Below are 21201 nucleotides of genomic sequence, written 5' to 3'. Positions count from 1 at the left end.
TACTCTAAATAAGAAGTTTAACAAGGGCAGTAGAGAGAGAGCTCCATCTTCCTTTTATAGTAACTGTGAACAGACGTTGCTGCCCAGTTTCAAAGAGGGGCTGAACACGCGCCCCCCTTTTCTTTTAAACAAGTTACAAGCAGGCTTTTAAATTACCACCAAGACCTATAGCTTTAGGCATAGGTACAGATGGGCCAGACAGGACAGGATGGAGCAGACGCTTTTGGTGCTAGTGGATCGTGCTGGGGTGGCACAGCTGCTCCTGCCTCCAGCGTCTGTCCTTACGATCAGAAACTGGGCTCAGCACCTTCTCCGCTGCCCCTTGGCCTCAAGGGCTGGACACAAGACACAGACAACCCCACACATCTGGAGAGGAGACCGATCTTAACTGTTGGAGTCAGCCGGCAGACCAACCGCCTGCAGCAGGATCTGCAGGGCACGAACGTGAAGGAGAACGGACTCGCGTGCCTTGGGCAGGGGGCTGGTACTTGAGGGCGGCGTGTGTCGGACCGCCCGCGCCTTGCGGAGGGAAGGAGCTCCGCCAGCGCCCACCGGGGCGGCCGTGGGGGGCCGGCCCAGCGGGGAGCCGCCGGCCTGAGGAGAAGGAGAGGGGCGTGCGGCCGGGGACGGAGGGGCGCCGGCCTCCTCTGCGCCCCCCCGCTCTCGGCCTCTTACCACGTACCATCTCGATGATCTTGGTCTTCCTGCCCGTCTTCTTCTTCATGGTGAAGATGTACTGGGCCAGCACCACCCCGCCGACCAGGGCGCACACGCTGGCGCTGGCCACCGCTCCCATCTTCGCCACGGCGGTCCTGTCCATGGTAGCTGCCAGGGGCACGGCAAGGCGCCCAGAGCCGCTGCGGGGAAGCGGGGCGACCCCTTGTCGCTGAAGGAGGGGGTGGTGAGTGCCCCTCAGCGCCGGCCCGAGCGGGTCCCCACCGGCCGCCAGACCCGGCGGAGTCGGCAACGACGGCGCCGCGCGCCGCCCGCCCCCGTAGCACGCGCCCCTCCGCCTCGGCTCCGACGCGGGCTCCCCGCGAGACGTCACGTGCGCGTGGCCCGCCGCCGGTACCACGCAAGAGAAAAAGGGGGGAGGAAGGGAGCGGCCGGCGGAGCAGAGCGCCTCAGGGGGCGCCCTCGAGGGCGAGAGGTTCGCGTGAGGGCTTCGAACGGGAAAAGCACCAGCCGGGAGGTTAGGTTTCTCCTCAGGAAACACAAGGGAATGTCTCTCTTCCCCCCCCCGCACGGGAAGAAATGAGAGATCCCAACGGTCCGTCGCGCCGCTTCCCAAACTACATTTCCCAGTGTCGGCGCGAAGCGCGGCCCTCCCTTCTGGGCCGGGCGGGGCGGGGCGGGGCGGGGCGCGGCGCGGCTGGTACTTCACGCGCGGTGAGAAGGACGCTGGAGATGGCGGCAGCGATGGGGAGGGGGCTGTAACGCTGCTGCTCTGTGCCTCGCCTTTCGCTTCGCCTCAGGCCGTGCCTGAGCGAGGAGCTCCCGCGGGGAAGGGGGGCCGCCGTTCCGGAGCCGCTCGGACCGCGCCGCGCCCGGGAGCTGCTGCTTCCCGCCCAGGTAAGCCCCCACCGGTCTCTGTCTCTCTCCTGCCGCTCTGGTGTGTGTGTGTCCGGACGCGGCTCCTGAGGTGCGGGGCTCGGCTGGAGGTGCTGTGGGTGCCTCCTCTGTGGAGGAGGGGGTGTGTGGGGAGGGCTGTGCTGTCGCCAGCCTGCGCTCGGCTGCAGCAGGTTGCCTAGCTGGCATAACGACGGTGACCGCCTAAGGTGAGGAAAAAAAATGTTCCTATTTGCCGCACATGGTTTCCTTTAAAGAGGAAAGGCGCGGGCTGGCAGGCGGCGTTTGCTCCGAAGGAAAATAAGGGGCGAGCCCATCGTTTTTCTTTCTTTCCGGAAAGAACCGCCGGAGCTGGCGCTGCCCCTCACCTGCTCCGCGGGCCGTGGGGTCGAGTGTGTTCACGTTTGCCCCACTCGTGGCAGAGCATTGGCACGGAGCTGTGAGTTTTGAACTAGGGTAATGTTATTGTCAAGCTACCTACAAAGGGATTAGTCTCCTCCCCCCCCACTTCTTAAAATAACAGCAGGTAGGGAGCAGAAAAGCTGATTTGTGCCCTGTCTGACCGAGTTCTTTAGTCGTGTCACTAGGGCATCTTCAAGGCGATTACTCAGTGGAGGTTTTGATGTTGGCTGTTCATGTCTTCATTTACTTTTCTAAAAATAAGTTCTCTTGCAGAAGACTTGCATCAGAATCTTTTTTTCCTGTTAGTCCTTGGTAAGAGAGAAAACCTCAGTTCTGTGACTTTGAATGCTTGTTACAGAAGGCTTTTAACAGTTTAAAAAAAGCTGGCTTTTTTTTTGCTTTTTCTTCATAGAACTATCAGTGTCTATCACAACTAATTTGTAAACTAATGACAAGAAGTTTCCTAAGGTTGTTTACTAAACTATGTAACCAGAAACAAAAGACACCTGAAATTAACATTTATTCAACTCACACTAGAGCAATGTGAAGCTAAGAGATGGAACCTACTCAATAAAAGTTGTTGCTAACAAAGAAAAAGTTGTTTATACAGACAGTTGTATATGTATTAGTAAACACTTTAAGGATGTTTTGTTTCTTTTTCAGTAAAGAAGAATGTCGTTGTTTAAAGCTAGAGACTGGTGGTCCACCATACTTGGAGAAAAGGAAGAATTTGACCAAGGCTGTCTGTGTGTTGCTGATGTTGATAATAGTGGCAGTGGACAAGGTAAATTCAGAATTACATGGTTGCTGACTTTTAAGCTACACAGCTGCAGGTTTGCTTTGACCAATGCATACTGAATGCTTGTTAGCCAGGCTAGTTGGTTTAAAGTCTATTATCTTTAATGTGCCCTTGTAGGCTTAAGAAGACAAATTCAAAGCCATTTGTCTTTGTATATTTGTAGGTTTCTAAACATTTTAATTCTTTCTTGTGTCCAATAGTAATTTCTCTCATGTCTTATTGCCTCAATGGTAGATATCTTTAAAATAAAACATTTTCAGTTAGTCATGGGAGCAAACACACATGGTAAGTCATTGAAAAAACTTAAGGTAAAAAAAGGAAGGTGAGAGCTAGTAAGTGAAGAATTTAGAAAAACAAACAACCTTTTCTGCTTGGAAAATAAGGGGCTGTTGAAATAAGTGACTCTGCTTGAGTAAACCCTGCTTTTCTATGTAGTCATTAATAATGTGGAAATAAAGTATGGAACTGAAGTGATGTGTCTGAGGACATATTTACAGCAGTTCATGATCTTTGCTGTCAGGGAGAGTTCTTGTGTGTGCATGTTTTTTAAATTAATAAATATTTGGGATCTTTCTGTGATATGCTCATGCTTATCTTGGAGCTCTGGTTTTGCTCAGTAGAGGTACTTGAGTTTGGTTTTGCCATTGCCATAATCTTTCAAAACTATTTTTATTTTAGACTGTCCCTTTTCAGGAGGATTTGAACAAAGTTGAGCTGTTACTGGTTTGGTGTACAACCTTCTTCAGCAAAAATTCATAGAATCATTTAGGTTGGAAAAGATGTTTCAGATCATTGAGTCCAGCCATAAACTGCCAAGTCCACCACTAAACCATGTCCCCAAGTGCTTCATCTACATGTCTTTTAAAAACCTCCAGGGATGGTGACTCAACCACCTCCCTGGGCAGCCTGTTCCAATGCTTGATAACCCTTTTGGTGAAGAAATTTTTCCTAATATCCAATCTAAACCTCCCATGGAGCAACTTGAGGCCATTTCCTCTTGTCCTGTCACTTGTCACTTGGGAGAAGAGACCAACGCCCACCTCTCTACAACCTCCTTTCAGGTAGTTGTAGAGAGTGATAAGGTCTCCTCTGAGCCTCCTCTTCTCCAAGCTAAACAACCCCAGTTCCCTCAGCCGCTCCTCATCAGACTTGTGCTCCAGACCCCTCACCAGTTTTGTTGCCCTTCTTTGGAGGTGCTCCAGCACCTCAATGTCTTTCTTGTAATGAGGGGCCCAAAACTGAACACAGGATTTGAAGTGCAGCCTCACCAGTGCCAAGTACAAGGGTACTATCACTTCCTTAGTCCTGCTGGCCACGCTATTTCTGATACAAGCCAGGATGCCGTTGGCCTTCTTGGCCACCTGGGCACACTGCTGGCTCATCTTCAGCCGGCTGTCAACCAACACCTCCAGGTCCTTTTCTGTGAGGGAGCTTTCCAGCCACTCTTCCCCAAGCCTGTAGCATTGCCTGGGGTTGTTGTGACCCAAGTGCAGGACCTGGCACTTGGCCTTGTTGAATGTCATACAGCTGGCCTCGGCCCATTCATCCAGCCTGTCCAGATCCTTCTGCAGAGCCTTCCTACCCTCAAGCAGATCAACACACTGGCCCAACTTCGTGTAGCCTGCAAATTTACTGAGGGTGCACTCGATGCCCTCGTCCAGATCATTGATAAAGATATTAAAGAGAACTGGCCCCAGTACTGAGCCCTGGGGAACACCACTTGTGACCAGCCGCCAACTGGATTTAACTCCATTCACCACAAGTCTTTGGGCCTGGCTATCCAGTTTTTTAACCAGCGAAGAATGTGCCTATCCAAGCCGTGAGCAGCCAATTTCTCCAGGAGAATGCTGTGGGAAACGGTGTCAAAGGCTTTGCTAAAGTTCAGGTAAACAAAATCCACAACCTTTCCCTTGTCCACTAAGCAGGTCACCTCGTCATAGAAGGAGATCAGGTTAGTCAAGCAGGAGCCGCCTTTCATAAACCCATACTGACCAGGCCTGATCACCTGTTTGTCCTGGACATGCAGTGTGATGGCACTCAAGATGATCTGCTGCATAACCTTCCCTGGCACTGTGGTCAGACTGACAGGCCTGTAGTTCCCTGGATCCTCCTTCCAGCCCTTTGTGAAGATGGGTGGCACATTTGCTAACCTCCAGTCTGCTGGGACCTCCCCGGTTAGCCAGGACTGCTGGTAGATGATGCAAAGTGGCTTTGTGAGCACTTCTGCCAGCTCCCTCAGTCCCCTTGGGTGGATCCCATCTGGTCCTGTAGACTTGTGTGTGTCTGAGTGGTGTAGCAGGTCACTAACCATTTCCCCTTGGATTGTGGGGGCTTCATTCTGCTCCCTGTCTTCCAGCTGAGGGGGCTCAGTACTTGGACAACAACTGGTCTTACCATTAAAGACTGAGGCAAAGAAGGCATTAAGTACCTCAGCCTTTTCCTCATCCTTTGTCACTATGTTTTCTCTGCATCCAATACAGGATGGAGATTCTCCTTAGCCCTACTTTTATTGCTAATGTATTTATAGACACATTTTTTAATTGTCTTTTATGGCAGTAGTCAGATTAATTTCTAGCTGGGCTTTGGCCCTTCTAATTTTCTCCCTGCATAACCTCACAACATCTTCGTAGTCTTCCTGAGTTGCCTGCCCCTTCTTCCAAAGGTCGTAAACTTTTTTCCTGAGTTCCAGCCAAATCGCTCTGTTCAGCCAGGCTGGTCTTTCTCCCTGCTGGCTCATCTTTTGGCACATAGGGACGGCCTGCTCCTGTGCCTTTAAGATTTCCTTCTTGAAGAATGTTCAGCTTTCCTGGACTTCTTTGCTCTTCAGGACTGCCTCCCAAGGGACTCTGTCAAGCAGGCCCCTAAACAGGTCAAAGTCTGCCATTCAGAAATCCAAGGTAGCGGTTTTGCTAACCCTGCTCCTTACTTCTCCAAGAATCAAAAATGCTATCATTTAATGATTGCTATGGCCAAGATGGCCTCCAACCATCACATCACCCACCAGTCCTTCTCTGTTCATAAGCAACAGGTCCAGCAGGGCACCTTCCCTAGTTGGCTCACTCAGCAACTGTGTCAGGAAGTTATCTTCCACACACACCAGGAACCTCCTAGGCTGTTTCTGCTGTATTGCATTTCCAGCAGATACCTGGGAAGTTGAAATCCCCCACAAGAACAAGGGCTAGCAATTGTCAGACTTATCCCAGCTGCTTATAGAGTATTTAATCTGTCTCTTCATCCTGGTTGGGTGGTCTATAACAGACTCCCACCATGATATCTGCCTTGTTGACCTTTCCCCTGATTCTTACCTGTAAACACTCGACCCTTTCATCACCATCATTAAGCTCTAGACAGTTGAAACACTCCCTAACATACAGGGCTATGCCACTGCCTCTCCTTCCTTGCCTGTCCCTTCTGAAGAGTTTATAGCCATCCATTGCAGCACTCCAGTTGTGTGAGTCATCCCACCATGTTTCTGTGATTGCAACTATATCGTAGTTTTCCAGCTGCGCAATGGCTTCCAGCTCCACCTGTTTGTTGCCCATGTGCATTGGTGTATATGTGCTTCAGTTGGGCTATTAATCTCACCACCCTTTTTTGGGGAGAAGTTCTAATTCCAATGTGACTGTTCCCAGGTGCTTCTGTGGTTTCTAACACATTAATAACCCTTGAGTCTTTGCTGCTACATGGATCTCCATCCCCTGCCTCCACTGAGATGGCAGACCGAAGGACCTTGCTAGCACACTGTCCCTCAAACATTGGTGTGCTGCCCCCAGGCTTATCTCTAGGGAGCCTGATTTTATCCCTTTCTCCTTCCAAATATAGTTTAAAGCTCTTTTAATGAGCCCTGCTAACTCCTGCACAAAGATCCTTTTCCCCCCTTTGAGACAGGTGTACTCCATCTGTCATCAGCAGGTCTGGTTCTTGCAGACCAACCCAAAATTCTGCTGGAGTTCTGAATAGTCTTTTCCTAATGGAAAAAAATGTAATTGATATAAAAGCAGGACTTAAACAGTGCTGTGGGAGCAGTAGTCTGCTGTTTTATTTACTTCTTCAACATTATATATTCTCTTTGTTTTTAGACTAGGCTCTTTTTATTCCAGAGTTCAGGACCAAAAGTGAATCAGCTAGTTGTGATTGCCTAACCATGGGTCTAAATGTCCTCACTTAAGTATTTTTAAGGAATTAATAAATAAACTGGATTTAGTTTACTGCTGATGGAATACTTGTTACTGAACTGAGGAAGAGATGAGAGTGGGGAAGGCAGTCAGTATTCTCTGAATGAGAGACTTGGGAGTGCAAGTTTTTTTGTGTCTGAAGAAGAAAGGAAGCAATCAGCTGTTCTGAGCTTTTGACGTGGGGTCCTGTGGAACTCTGCAGCCTTTAGGGCCTGGTGAAGTTGGTTTAGGAGTACTTGTATGTTCTCCTGACTTGTGGACAAGTTTTATTGGTTTTGATTTTGATCTGCATTGATATTATGACCTCTGTCTAGAGGAAATAAGTACTGGCAACCAATTTGGGTTGTTATTATTGGAGGTACCTCTTTGGGGTTTTTTCATTAATAATTTTTTGTTATTCACTAACAACCAAATGACTACTTGCTTAAAATACTGATTCCAAAATAACTCTGATGTAACTATTGCATTGGTCTTTGAGATAATGGATGTGTCTAAAGAGCAGGTGATCTCAAGGCCTAGCTTTGTTGACATGATGCAATAATTATCTGGCTTTAGTTTGCATTTGAATAAATGTCAGCAGTCACAAATTTAAAATTTCATAGTTCTGCTGGAGTGATATGTGTATGCACAAATCCAAGATGTAGAAGCTGAAAGGTCGAAGTACTGTTCAAAACTAGAATGGGACTTTCTTAAAAAGTGTGAACATCAATCTAAAATGATGGAATAGTAACAATGGTTGGTGCCACCACCATGATAATTACCATATCGAACCCTTTGCTGACAGGTTTTTATGGATTTGCAGAAAAGCTAATTGCTGATCTTAACCTAGAAGAGAGAGTGTAATCGACATTAATTGAATCATGTAAATATTCTATCTTTTCAGGGTATTCTTTGAAGCACTTATGCAGCAAATTGAATTCCTCACGTGCTATTGTAATCTGTAGTCTCCTTCGGTTATTTTTTTGTAGATAAAATTATTGTGGGCAGTCATATGGGGTATCTCCGAATCTTTAATCCACACCCTGTGAAACCTGGAGATGGAATACAACCTGAAGACTTGCTCTTGGAAGTGCAGTTACGAGAACCAATATTGCAGGTGGAAGTGGGAAAATTTGTTTCGTAAGTCAATAACAGGCTATGTTGCTGTTTATTTAAGGCTTAGATGTGATTTTCTTTCTTTGTTTTGGAGTGTGAGTTGTCAATTTCCAGACGGACAACTATTAAGCACATCTATGAATACTGTAGTATGCATTTGATCTGCGTCTTGAATCATCCTGATATGAGAGAATTTTTATTTAATGTGTACGTGGAGGATAATCTTCCAGACACTTGTATGATTTTTTTAAAAGTATGTAGAACAGGCAAAACTTTATATTGAAAGGGTTTTTTAGGTGTTAAGAAAACTTAAGTAACTTGTTATGATCTAAGATGTAATATCAGCCAGTTGTTTTGGGTTTGATAGAGGACTGAAGATCTTTAATTCCAATTAATTTAGTGGAAGTAAATTGCCAGGTAGAGGAGAGATACTATGACTCTAAGGAAAAGGCCTTATATTTAATTGGCTGTAAGAGAATCTACTTAAGAGATCATTATTTTAAAAATGAGAGAAAAACCCAAATGGATATGAGGATCATCACTTCAAACAAGTATTATTCAGCCACCGCATACATTACTTTTTAAAATTCACTTTTGTACCAGCTGCATGGAACCTAAATTAATTAAACTATAAGGCAGAACTCATAAACTTAGAATTCTATATTCACACTCTTCTTCCCCCAAACCTAAGTAGTATTTTCTGCAGAGAAAGTTCTTGTGCTGTAACTACAGAAAATATTTTTGATAATTTGACAGGGTAAAGCATTAGCATTCCTGCACAGGGTCACTCCATGAGTACTTGAATAAAAGAACAGTTTCCAACTGATGCAGGCCTTTCAGCTTGTGCCCTTTGGTCTCAGGGCACAAGTCTTTCCTGTGGTTAGTACAGGTTTTTCTCTCATTTTTAAAATCAAGTTGATGCTGCTGGATTAGAAGTTAATTTCAAAATTAAAATTAATCCTTTAAGAACTAATTTTAAAAATAAAGTTCTAAGTAAATTCTCTTACAGCCAATTTAATATATGTTCTTAAGGGATTCATTTTAATTTTGAAATTAACTTCTAAGACTGCAGCATGAATTTACGAAGATTACTACTTCTGAGTTTTTATGCTAGCATCTAACACACAAACCTTTGTATTTGGCCCACACCTGAAAGTAATTTCAACATGTTATTTGAATTTTATCCTGTATGCATTTTACTTGGAATTTATCTGAAAACAGTGCTTTTTCTAACCTCTTTTACAGTGGTACTGAAGGACTTCATCTGGCTGTGTTGCATTGCCGAAAGCTCTGTGTATATGCTGTTTCAGGTTAGTTTACAGATACAAGCTTTCCATTGATTTGAAGTGTATTCTAAAGTTTGGATTAGGTTAAATGCTAAACTTGGTATATAGAGTGTTTGCTCAGCATCCCTTAAGAGTTGCAGTCATGTTCTCTCACTCAAACTCATGTATGAAGAGGAAACATTAGTAATTAGGTCTAGGTGTTTCCCAATGGTTAACAGATTTGCTGATCTGCTCAGGCCTTGAGCTGCTATGATGTGTGTGATGGTCTGTGGTTGGTAGTGCCTGAGAGCAACTAGTTCTCATCACAATTTTAGGAATGGGTGTTACTATTCAGTGCGCTAATGAACAAATGCTTGTTTAATGACAACTTACTTAGCTCTCTAAACATGAAACAATTATAAATATTTTTGAACTTAAAAATCCAGATAATTTCTTAGAAAGCCAGAACATTGGTAATGTAGCCCAACAGAAGATAGGAAGTTAATACTGGTAAGGAGGTGAAACTACTATGGATTTTCTTAAATGCTCTTTCTTCTCCTGCCTTTGTCTGGAAATTCTTAGTGCTGTACTCTCTGTATGTGAAGAGGCAAGTCACAAAATACCTATTCTGTGCATTGAATTCTCTCTAATACATACTTAAAGCAAAGCACAGATTTAAGAGATCTATGGATTGTACCCCCATCTTCAAAATTCAACAGACAACTAGACATTGTTTATTTTCTCTGTGCAGGGGCAACTGTGGCTCCTTTCGTTGTAAGAACATGATTTTCTTGTAGGAGCAGCTTGCTTCCTATTCACAGCCTTGTAGGCAGATAGGTTACAAACACATGCTGTCTTTCCAGATTCTGTTTGCCTTTTAGTTATCTTACCTGGAGACACCTGTAAAATTGGTCTTTGTTGAGGGGTAATACTTTGAGATGTACTGCAGTTTTCATACTTTCCCTTCTCTGTAATAGTGCTTATGTCTTAGGATTGTAGCCTACCAGTACAATTTTTATTAAGACAATTTATTTTAAAATTTGCATTAACGGCACACAACAGTAGGTCAGTCTAGAATTTTTTATTTCTAGTTACAATTTGTTGTTTGGTCTACATGGCTTAAGCATTTAAGTAATAATAAAACTAAAGTTTTACAATGCTTTAATAGACTTTTCATACTAAATTGTAAGCATTCATGCTGTAATGGTAATTTCTGTCATCTGAACAGGTACTTTTGAACAAGCTCCTTTTGAGAAACAATGATCATTATTTCTTTATGCATCCATGGCAAATTACACTTTTATAAAGTGGCATTTTTACTTGCTTTATACATGTTGCCATTTCTGTTATTCATAATAAAATAACTATGCTGCTTCTCCTTGACAAATGAAAGCATCCTTCAGGGCTGACTAAAATATGGTCTGGATATTGTATTACAATCAATGTTTTTTCCTCTGGTGTTGCTACTTAGCTAGTTACTTGTCCGGCCAGGGCTTTTTTCCTCATGTCTGTTCCAATCTTTTCCCTAACGTGGGCCTGCTTTAGTGGTAATTGCTTAAAAGCTATATTGGATTTTACTTGGAGAAATTGCCTAAAAGTTTAGCATAAGCTACAAATCTTTCATAGCATGTTGTTTAAGATGGTGTTGGAATAATCTTTGGATACTTAAAGCTGTGGTAGAATTTAGCTTAGATCTCATTCGCTCAGAACAACTCTTGCCCTGCTGATGTGACTGTTCTCTAAGGTTTATTTTTTTTTGCTTGCTAATGTTAGTCCTTAAGTGTTACTCTAGATGAAAAACAACTTTTTTTTCTTCAAGGCGGGCAGGAAAGACTTTTGATTATCAAAAGGGGAGCTTTAACTTCAGGTTCTTTAGAAAGACTTCTTGCATTTCTGCTGGTTTCCTGAAGGAGTCAGGAAAGTAAAGTTCATGCAGACCTTTTCAGAGAATGTGATGCATATCATAAAATTATTTTTGTTACCATATGTTTGTCTCTTACCTTTGCATTGTTGCTCACTGCATTGAATTTCAGACAGAGTAAAGGCAAGTGATAATTATGCCCTAAGCATATCTTTGTCAAATTATAGCTAATGACTAGCTACAGCTTAATTTGAGACAAAGACTATTACAGCTGAGGCTGGCTGTTGGATATAGTATATTCACTGAATAAATAGAGAATCATAAGAATTCCCCTTTGAGCAGGCTTTTTTCTGGTCTTAGAGGTGTGCCTAATATGATGAAAAATAAGTTTAGGTAATAAAATATCAACCTCTTGCTAAGTCTTTATACCATATTTAGTATAACGAGACCTTATTTCACTAGCCTTTAGCTTGGTGATTTTTTTTTTTAAAGAAAGCAGCAGTGTGAGCTGTCATACCACAAAGTCACTAGGAGTAAGTTATAGTTTTTCGGGTTGTTTAAAGTGGTATTCCTTTACTTCTTCCACATTGCATGGATCAAAGATACAAATATAAACCCTTCATTTTTTGTAGGAACTCTGGGAAATGTGGAACATGGGAACCAGTATCAGATTAAACTGATGTATGAGCACAATCTTCAGCGAACTGCTTGTAATATGACTTACGGTCCATTTGGTGGTGTAAAAGGTAAGCTCTTTGTTGCATATTCTTTATTATTAGTTGTTTAACTCTGAGCAGTTGAGGATTAACTTAAATTTTGAAAGGCAACATGATGCTGCTCCCTAGAGGAAACCATTTTTCTATAAATGATGCATATAGACAATAACTGAAGTTAAAATGAGGCAAAGAGTATTAAATGCAGAATGGTTGTTTCCTTACATCTTGAACAGGATATGAATTTACAAGGATAATATTGATTTTAAAAATACATTACAAAACCCCTGGCTCTTCCTTTGTAAAATACTTTAACATCTAAAATAATTATTCTCTTCTATGCTTCAATTCTGTTTTGCTTTTCTGCAACTTGCTTATCCTGGACAAAGGAAAAAATTAACATCTTCATTCTCTGAACCTAAAATATCAAGTGTCTCTAAAGATATGTAATGCAGACTTTTAAAAAAATATTTAAACTTTGATTGGAAAAACATAACAGTGGAAAATAATATTTATGGTGTGTTTGTAGTTTTGAATTACTTTAATAGATATCAGTCTTTTTTGAACTTGTGACACAATTATGAATGTCATTTTGTTCCAATCTGGAGGCATTTAGGTTTGCTCTACATGACAGCTCTTTCTCTTCAGAAGTGAAGTTTGTCCAACAATATTGGGGGGTGGTAGTCATCTACATGAGTAGTGTACCTAAACTGTTGGCAGAGAGATATCACTTTACCAAGGCAGAGGGTATTCTGAGTTAATATGGCAAATATATGTAGACAATCCTTCAGTTCTGTGTCTGTAATAATCTTCTAGTAATAATTCTACAATGACTTACCCTAAAGTCAAGCTTGTCCCTGCGATTAAATTCAGCTGACCAAAATTCATACCTATTGAAGAGATCTTCACCTACTAATTTTGCACAACCACCTTGGGAAAAATGGTCATCTCACGTGGGTGAGAAGGTATCTATGCTATGAGTATTTTGAGGGGTGAGTGCATAGGGCATGGGCATATTCCTGTTAACAGCAGAAAAGACCATACAGGGTTTCCTAAATCTGAGAAGAAGGAATAGTGTGCTTCCTGACATACTATAGTGGAATTGTAGTAACAGATGTATAGAGGGGATTGTAAGCTAAAAAGTTGTGAGTGTCTGGAATGGTTCAGGGATGAAACAAATACCCATGTACCACCATGCAGTTCTGCAGAATAAACTCTAGATTTTTGACGTGCATATTTGTTTATTGTGGAGATAGGAGTAGGGGTTGACTGCCAGCTCAGTCTTGATGCCAGACCTGTCTCTTATATAACTTATCATGAGCTGTGGGGGATGCAAGTGATGTAATGAAGAAAATGTCTTTGCAAGCTAGGGAGACACAAGGTAATGCTTACCTCAGAACCTACTCAGCCAGGCAAACACTTATCAACACCTAGGATGGTCAAAATGAGGGCCAATCCTGACAAAGCAGCAAGAACAGCAGAGGGAACTCTAAGTTCTGTGAACTCTTTTGTTTTTCTAGTAGCACTTCTGTCCCAGCATGTCCTTTCTTCTTCCGCTTTTTCCAGTTCACATTAGTGTGTTTATTGCTGGGCAAAAAGAATTACCTCAAGTCTTATTTTGAGGTGGCAAAAATGTTAATAAACAAGGAAGGCAGAGATTTGTGTTATGTAATAAATAATACATGTTCATATCATGAGATGAAGAAGCTTTCTGTTTAAGACCTAAATCTAGGAAAATTACAGTGGATGCTCAGGCACCTGATAGCAGGTTACTAAGGCATATATTGAAGCATGAGAGAAATAGGCAAAATGGACACTGGAAGAAGGTTCTTCTGGGGAAATGAAAGAATGTTCTTTTTTGTAGATTTCCTGGACTGAATGTCCTTTTTATTTGGCTTTCCTGGACTGTCTGATTAGATTTCTTGTCAAGGGTGTGCTTTTAATCTTGCCCCTAGCCTTTTGCAGTGAATCTATTTCAGGGTTTTTAAGTATCATCTTTAATACCCTGTCTCTCCTTGAGGCTTATGAGAGAGAGTATTGTGGTTTTATTTCCATCTTGCAAGACCAGTCAGAGTGAACCAGAAAGGAGGTCTATCAAGCGTTGTTAATTTTAGTAAACAGATGCCTGTCCTGGTCTGGCCTGCCATAATATCTGTGTGTATCTTTGGCAGATGTTCTGGGCTGCAATTGAGAGCCAACCAGTTTGTAAATAAATAGACTTTTTTACTATCTGCCTTCCACAGGCTTCTCTGGAATTCTTGCCAGGCATCTGCTAACAGTCTCTCTCGCCTTCAGCAGAGGTTAATTCATGATGGTGGCAGTGCTGTAAGCGTGGTGGCAGTGCTGTAAGCGTTGCAGCAGTGAGCTTTCTTTGCTAACAGTCTGACCTCTATGCCACACTCTAGAAATGGACTAACAAAACATAGGGAGGGTTTTTGTATTTATTCCCTTCTGTTACTGCTGTGACTAATATGTGTCTTACTGCTATACTCAGGCATCCTTGAAACAATGTGAAGGTGAAAGAGGCACTTCAGAGGTCATGTTTACAGAGCTACTCAAGCAGACACAGGAGAATGGTAGTTGAACAGAAGGAGGCATGTGTACAGGGAAAGCATGCTGTGGGAGTGTTGGGAAGGAGGGTGAATATAAGTCCCCCAGGAACATAATCTTTCCTCTGATGAAGCAAAGAATGCTGCAGGAGTTGACAAGAGCACTTCATCTATGAAATTGCTCAGTCTTGCTCAGATTTCTCTTGCTGAAGATCGTGCTTTTTTCTTTTTATGGAGCTTTTAATCCTATACCTTCAGTGGTAAAGAAACTCATTCCTACACAGTTAACACTGGCAAAAGAAATATAGGATTGAGTTTGTGTACACTACTTTGTACTGGCATCCTCTAACACATTCTTGAGGGTTTTCTGTCCTTTCTTGGGACGAACAGTTATTTGGGTTCTAGTTAATGCTCTGTTTCTTTTTTGTTGGACTTCTTTCAAACAGTTGCCTGTCAATTTAACGGATACTGCCGAAAATGATCAGTTCACTACTGCTTGCTCTTACTGCAAATAAAATACTTGCCTCTTGGTATTCAGATTTCTCCTGTAATAATTCATAATGTGATTTCTAGTCATGTGCAGATGCAGTCTGTGCTGTTTAGTGGGCCACAGCTGAGATGCCAAGTGCTCTGTTAGACCCCTTGATGCTGTAAGGTCGCATAGTCAATTTTGAAAATTGGGGTGTAAAGCCAGCACATAGTTTCCATTTCCCATCTTGCATCTCCTTTGGCCTCTGTGGTGGCTTTTGCTCATTCCTTTGGAAAAAGTGTCAATTTCCTTTGAAAAAGGAAGGTTGAACAGTGAAGAAGGTGGCTGAGGCTTGCCTCTTCCTGACTGCTGCCCCCTGCTTTATAGAGAACCCTGTGGGGAAAGAGCTCGAGCATGCTCTCCTGTCCTCAAGAACCTTCCACAGTGTGGTATGGGGTAGGTACGGTTGCAACAGATGCATAAAACAGGCTGGAACAGAAGTCCGAGGCTGGGTGACTGCTACTAAAATTGGGGAACAGTTCCGTAAGTAGGCAGCGAGGTACGCATAAAGGTATAGAAGGGAACTCAATCCAGCAGTTCTTTCTGAGTTGGTGAAAATCCTGCAGTTCCCTTTAGATCCTTACAGGGGCTGAAGAGGCAGAGTTATTCAGACCAAACTTTCAGTTTTCATAATACTAAAGTTTGGTTTAGATTGTATTGGAGCAGAGTCTGGTTCTCTAATTTACAAAGCAGCTTTTAGTGTCTTTAGGATGCCTGTCTTTAAGGAGAAACTGCCTGAAATTTTTCTCAGAGTATTGTTTCACCTAGAGTCCTATCAGAGCTTTTCAGAAATTAAGCAGAATAGCTGGTAGAAGCAAATGCTCTACTGTTTTATGTTTCAGTTTGGTTATGAAGCTCCCTTAAGGTTCCTTCAGCTGTTTGTAGTTAAATTGTGTACTTACATAAACCTCTCCCTGTGCCTACTCTCTGCAGCTTCATTAGGGAGGAGGCTTTCTCACAGTTTCTATTACTGTGGTAGCTGGGGAAGAATGTCTCTGCAGTTGTTTGACATGTTCAAAATATTGAAACAAATACCACTAGATGTGTATCACGTTCTCAGTCAGCTTCCTCTAGTATCAGTTTTTTCTTTCCTGTCCCTGCTAGTTTGTGGCAATCTTAGACGCTTGTTATGTTATAATCTGATCTGTTAAACTGCAAATCTGTTTAGCAGTGATGGAGATGTAAAACATACAAAGTACAACTGTCATTTCTCAACTGGTGATTTTTTTGGTCTCTTGTATTAATCAAAAAGGTATTATAGATTTCTCTGGGGAGAGAATTGTGAGGTAAACAAACCTATGTTGTAGCCTAGTTGCTAGCAGCTTAGTTCTTGCTAGTGTCTTCAGATTAATGGTTTGATGCTATAAGCAGCTTTCACATGTGGAAGAATTGATGTATCTGTTCCTGAACACCTGAAGGCAATCAACAAACTCATTCATTTAGTCTCATCATAGAATGTCAAAATCTGAATTAAAGAAACGATTAAAGCTATGGAATAAAAAAAACAAAGACTGAGATGTTGTCCAGAGACTTGCATAGATTAACAGTGTGCATTTGTCTTTAAAATAGCAGGGTGTGAGTTGTGGTTGTCACCACTAGATGGTCCTCTCATTACAGTTATTGGTCAGTAGGCCGCATCTTTAAAGCTGCATTTATACTTGAACTGATTCTACAGCTGTATTTACTGCAAGACTTAATGAAGTGTAGAAAACACAAAAGCACTTTCTGAAAACCTGTATAGTTAAGTGTTTTATTGATTAAAACAAAACGTGTTCTGTTGGTTGTAGAACTTTAGCAAAAAGGTGAAATGAACTTGACTCTTACTTCCAGCAAAACTGTTAAGGGGCCAGGGATGTGGGAAATAACAAGGAAATGCCTTATATGTTTAGCTAGAATCCTAAACAAAGCTAATGGAAATGTTTAAAAACAGTAAATGGAAAAAAAACTACAAAGATGAAAACATAAATTTTTTAAGTTTTAGTTGTGACTTACTCACAACTTTAAAAATCTGTAGCAAGGGGAAGGATTATAATACACAACTTTGCATTTCTTTGCTGCTTTAACTTTACATTTGTTCCTCTGAACACTGGTGCTAAAATGAAAACATAAAACTATCAAGAAGTGACATAGGAAGATCAACTAATCATTTTGTGTTTAAAATATTCTGTATTGTTAGCCCAGATTTTCAAAAATTGAACTTAATTTTTAAGTCATTGCCTTTGTTACATAGAATGGATGTATCTGCTTTTCATATTTCTGAACTCTTCCTTATGATCTTAGAGCTGTAAGTTGAGTTTGTCCTGCAATGCTCTGATTCTAGCATATGGGTCTTTTTAGAAAGGATGATTCACGATACAACCATGAGTTAGTAGTGCTGAACACTGTTTTTCAACCAAGTGAACTCTTAACCTAGCCACAAAATGTCACAGCCCTTATGTAATAAACAGATTGTACAGTCTTCATGTTTTACTTCAATTATAAAATTTAAAGAACTTCAGGTGACTGTACTGTAAGTGCTTTCAATTTAATTTTTTTAAAGAAAATGAAGCTGAAAAAGCATACACTTTTATGATTTGTATTGCACCCTTACCTATGGTGAGGACTCAACTCTACAAAAATTTTACTTTATATAACCTATTAAATCACAATTTTTTTTTAAGGTCAGGTTATACTATTATGGCATCATGCAATTATGCCACCAGAGATTGCTGTAATTAACAATTCAGCTTTCATTATATGATGTGATGTTTGCTGATAGCTTACAATACCTTGGAACGTATTTTCTGTTTTCACATCTGTAGTATGTCATTCTGGGTCTTCATAAGATACTTGAATCAAGTGCCAAGTTATTGGGTAAGATTATGTTAAAGAACCTTATCAGTTTGTAATTGCAAGTTTGCATAACTCTGGTTTATATTTTTGTTTGGGAAAGAAGTGAGAAAGTCATTGAGCATCTTAGACTTGTTTAGAATCTTTGATCACCAAAAGCAAAGCTCTCTCCTTATTATCCTGGCTATCAAAGATCTGAGTTGAGTTTCTCTAATGTGAGCAAGGATGTACTTACGCTTACGTGGTTGCTATTTGGTGCAGAGGCAGCTGTGCTGGTTTTACAACTGTGTGTGTACTAGACACAGCATCAGATGTGCTGGTTTAGAACTCTAGTTTGTATACTGGATAGCATCTCTCAAATGTCTTCTGTGATTTACCAAGATTTTTGAGGACAGGTAAATAAAATAGTTTAAAATGTTGTACTGTGCTGGTAAACCCTAAATGATGGAACTTCATTTGGCTGATTGAAAGTCACTACTGATAGAAAGTTTCTGATAAGTGAGTTGCATATTTTGAGATTGTTAAAAGAATGGAATGGAGTGAAACTACTGAATTGAATAGAGTGTCTTAGTTAAGAATTCCTTTTCTTTCTTCTTTATCCAGCAGTGTACCTCCAGTTCAGTTCTTAAGGCATAAATCTGCTATTAATCTAGAAATAGTCAAGTCTTAAGCAATATTCTACATATTGTTTAATCTTAAAGTTAAAACAATGTTTATCAAAAACAGTGAGAAGATTTTTTTCTATGTTATGTAGTGATTAGATTTTGAGCCAGTATTGTTAAATTTTGTGGTTGACATAATTTGATCATAGTTTTGTTCCATTCTTGAATTTTTTTATTTACAGTTCCACCAAAATCATGTAGTTTGTGTTCTCTTTGGTAGAATTTGTATCTCTTAGGTCTAGTTCTTTTAACTAAAATAATGCTGAATTGGATCAGTTCTAGCTGTGCAGAAATTGTGGTTAATCAATTTACCAGTGTTGGCTTCAATTATATGAAACAATAGCATTGAACCATCCTCATGTGGTAATATTAAAACTTCTTGTAGATGGGTAATCACTCAGAGATAGTTGAGATAATTATCAACTGCTTACTTAGGAATTGGATGAATTTGCATATTAGTACAGTAAAAGATTTGCAGGCAATTGGCATTAGGCAAAACTAGTTTTTAACTCAGGGCAAATAAATTCATATTACTTCATAATTAATTTTTATAGCCTTTTTCTAATTTGATGTTTACATAATTAGTGCTGCGGGTATCTTAATTTTGTACCTGCAACATACAGAAATAAACTCTGTCCTATGCCTTGACTTTGTTGTGCTCACATTGAGGGAGTTTAGACATGGTGTGTTGTCCTGCCCTTAGAGAAATCTGAGAAAGAGACACTAACTTGGAAAATCACTCTTATTCCTACATTACCAGTTTCTGTTGAGTGGATTACAACTCAGCTAGCTTATAGCCATTAGCCTAAGTCCTTCCACATCCTGAGAAAGATTCAATACACTACTTGTGCCTGACTGTTCTTAAAAAGAGAGATTTACTGATGTGGAGCCTGCTTATAAGAAATGATGGTATTATGCTTTTATGTAGTAAAAGAAAAGTGCCCTTACTACTGCTTTGAAAAAGTGTGCAGATCAGGCCACAATTTCATTCTTTGCCTTGTTTGCCTTGAGTCACATGTGACTTACGTTTGAGGAAAGTGTATGCAATAAATTTCTGCTGAAATGATATAAGGAATGGAGAAGTGCTTTAAAGTAAATCTAAAAACACTGTAACTTGAAGCTTATGTAGCTTTACAGATTATAACATAAATTTCCTGTGGTCAGTTGTGCATTAGACTGAATGGTGGGCAGGATAGTAGTGCGTATATGAACAAACAACAGCGTATAAGGAGTGAATACTAAAATTCTATGCTTTGAGGACTGGTGTATGAAGTGTGGGTTTCTTGAGCTACTGTCTGAAGTGCTTCGGAAGTGTGTGCATGACCTTTCCCAGGTGAGCGTTGAGTTCTGTGATTGTTCTCCAAGGTGTAAGTGGTATGTTAAGGTAGTTGTATGAAGATTCTCAACACTTCCAGTTTGCTTTTTCAATTTGTGTTAAGATTTTGCCTTCTACTTAAGAACTAAAGAGACAGCATATTGATAGCTTACCAGTGCGACACGCAAGTTATTGGGTTACTCTTGAAGAGAATACTAATTTTGTTTAGTGACAGAGAAAAAGCGTAGTTTACTAACCTTGCTTTCTTAGTTGCTGAGTTATTTTTGAATGGTGTTCACTTACAGATAATGGCTTTTTGTTTTCACTGCAAAAGCAATATTACCATTTTGTGTGGTTCCACAAAACATACTTCCATTATCTAATAGTTAAATAATCAGTGAATTCATGCTGGTTTTATATAACCTCTTCAAATGAGTTGATAAATTATTTAGAATTGGATTCTCCTAATAATGCACAGGTTTTGGAATTTATTTTTTAATCTGAAACCTTAATGCCTTAAGGTGGCTTCCAGAATAGTTCCAATTTATTTGAAGTTGTTCAATGGATAGTGTACCAATAAAAGGAAATAATAAAACAATAGCAAAGGGAAGGAAAAAAGAAAATACAGCTTTGACATGAAAAAGTTATAAGCAAAGAAGTGTGAAAATACCTTGAACTTATCTTTTTCTCAGCAAATGGCCTTGAATTAATTTTACTTTTATTATAACACTGGTCTAGAGGCAAAGTATGTTTGAGTGTTACAACAAAGAGGGTGCTCTATGGAGGAATTTTTTTAATAATGAAATACAACATATGTGTAAACCATGCAACCTTGTAACAGGAAACTTTATAAGAAGGGTAGACTGTGCTTAACTTTTCCACAATTCTGCAAGAATGAATTTTATTAGGTGTTAGTCAGAAAAAAATTATCAGCTGAGTTTTATGCTGTAAGGTTAAATGATTCTTATGACTATGTTTAAATACAGCAGCAGTATAAATTTGGACTTTGATTTATTGGCTAGTTCTGTTAAGGAGCAGAATGTTTAACTGTTACCTTCCTGTTAAATTGCTTCTTGGTAAGGACAGATTACTTGAAAGGCTTGATCTTTGTGAGTTTTTTCATGGAATAGATCTGTTGATGACTACTTATAAATGGTTTCTCATGTAACTTTGGAAACCCGTTAGTATGTTTCAGGTTTTTTTTTTAAATGGAGTTAGAATGTCTTCTTTAAATTGAACATGTGATGGAAAATAATGGAGAACGTTCTGAGTTTCTTACCATCCATTTCCTTTCATCTTCCTTAACTTCTCTTAACACTAATGAGTAAGATCATAGCCTAACTGAAGTAAAAGCTCCCATTGCCTTCAGTATGCCAAACTTTGCTTCAGTTATAAGTTGCTAGATAGATCACTTAATCTGCATTTTGTTTAAAGAAAG

At 40.6% G+C, this 21201-nt stretch overlaps 2 protein-coding genes across 6 annotated transcripts in view; one reads left to right on the top strand and one right to left on the bottom strand.

Annotated features, from left to right (window-relative positions):
* NT5C3A (5'-nucleotidase, cytosolic IIIA) overlaps positions 1-839 on the bottom strand; it is a 28704-nt gene extending 27865 nt beyond the window's left edge. For 3 of the 5 annotated variants that reach the window (XM_059818602.1, XM_059818606.1, XM_059818604.1), the window contains exon 1: positions 683-839. In XM_059818602.1, coding sequence (XP_059674585.1) covers positions 683-820 — 138 coding nt within the window. In that variant the 5' untranslated portion in view covers positions 821-839. The remainder of the gene's footprint in view (positions 1-682) is intronic. The other 2 variants (XM_059818601.1, XM_059818603.1) reach the window with 2 other exon arrangements.
* Positions 840-2269: 1430 nt separating this feature from the next.
* Positions 2270-21201, top strand: part of BBS9 (Bardet-Biedl syndrome 9) — a 301703-nt gene continuing 282771 nt past the window's right edge. The window contains exons 1-5 of the mRNA XM_059819084.1: positions 2270-2283; positions 2635-2755; positions 7914-8064; positions 9286-9350; positions 11799-11912. Of these exons, the coding sequence (XP_059675067.1) occupies positions 2644-2755; positions 7914-8064; positions 9286-9350; positions 11799-11912 (442 nt within the window). The 5' untranslated portion in view covers positions 2270-2283; positions 2635-2643. The remainder of the gene's footprint in view (positions 2284-2634; positions 2756-7913; positions 8065-9285; positions 9351-11798; positions 11913-21201) is intronic.

This window comes from Gavia stellata, chromosome 6 (assembly GCF_030936135.1).
Source record: "Gavia stellata isolate bGavSte3 chromosome 6, bGavSte3.hap2, whole genome shotgun sequence".
Taxonomy (NCBI): domain Eukaryota; kingdom Metazoa; phylum Chordata; class Aves; order Gaviiformes; family Gaviidae; genus Gavia; species Gavia stellata.
This window is presented reverse-complemented; position numbering and strand designations above follow the sequence as displayed.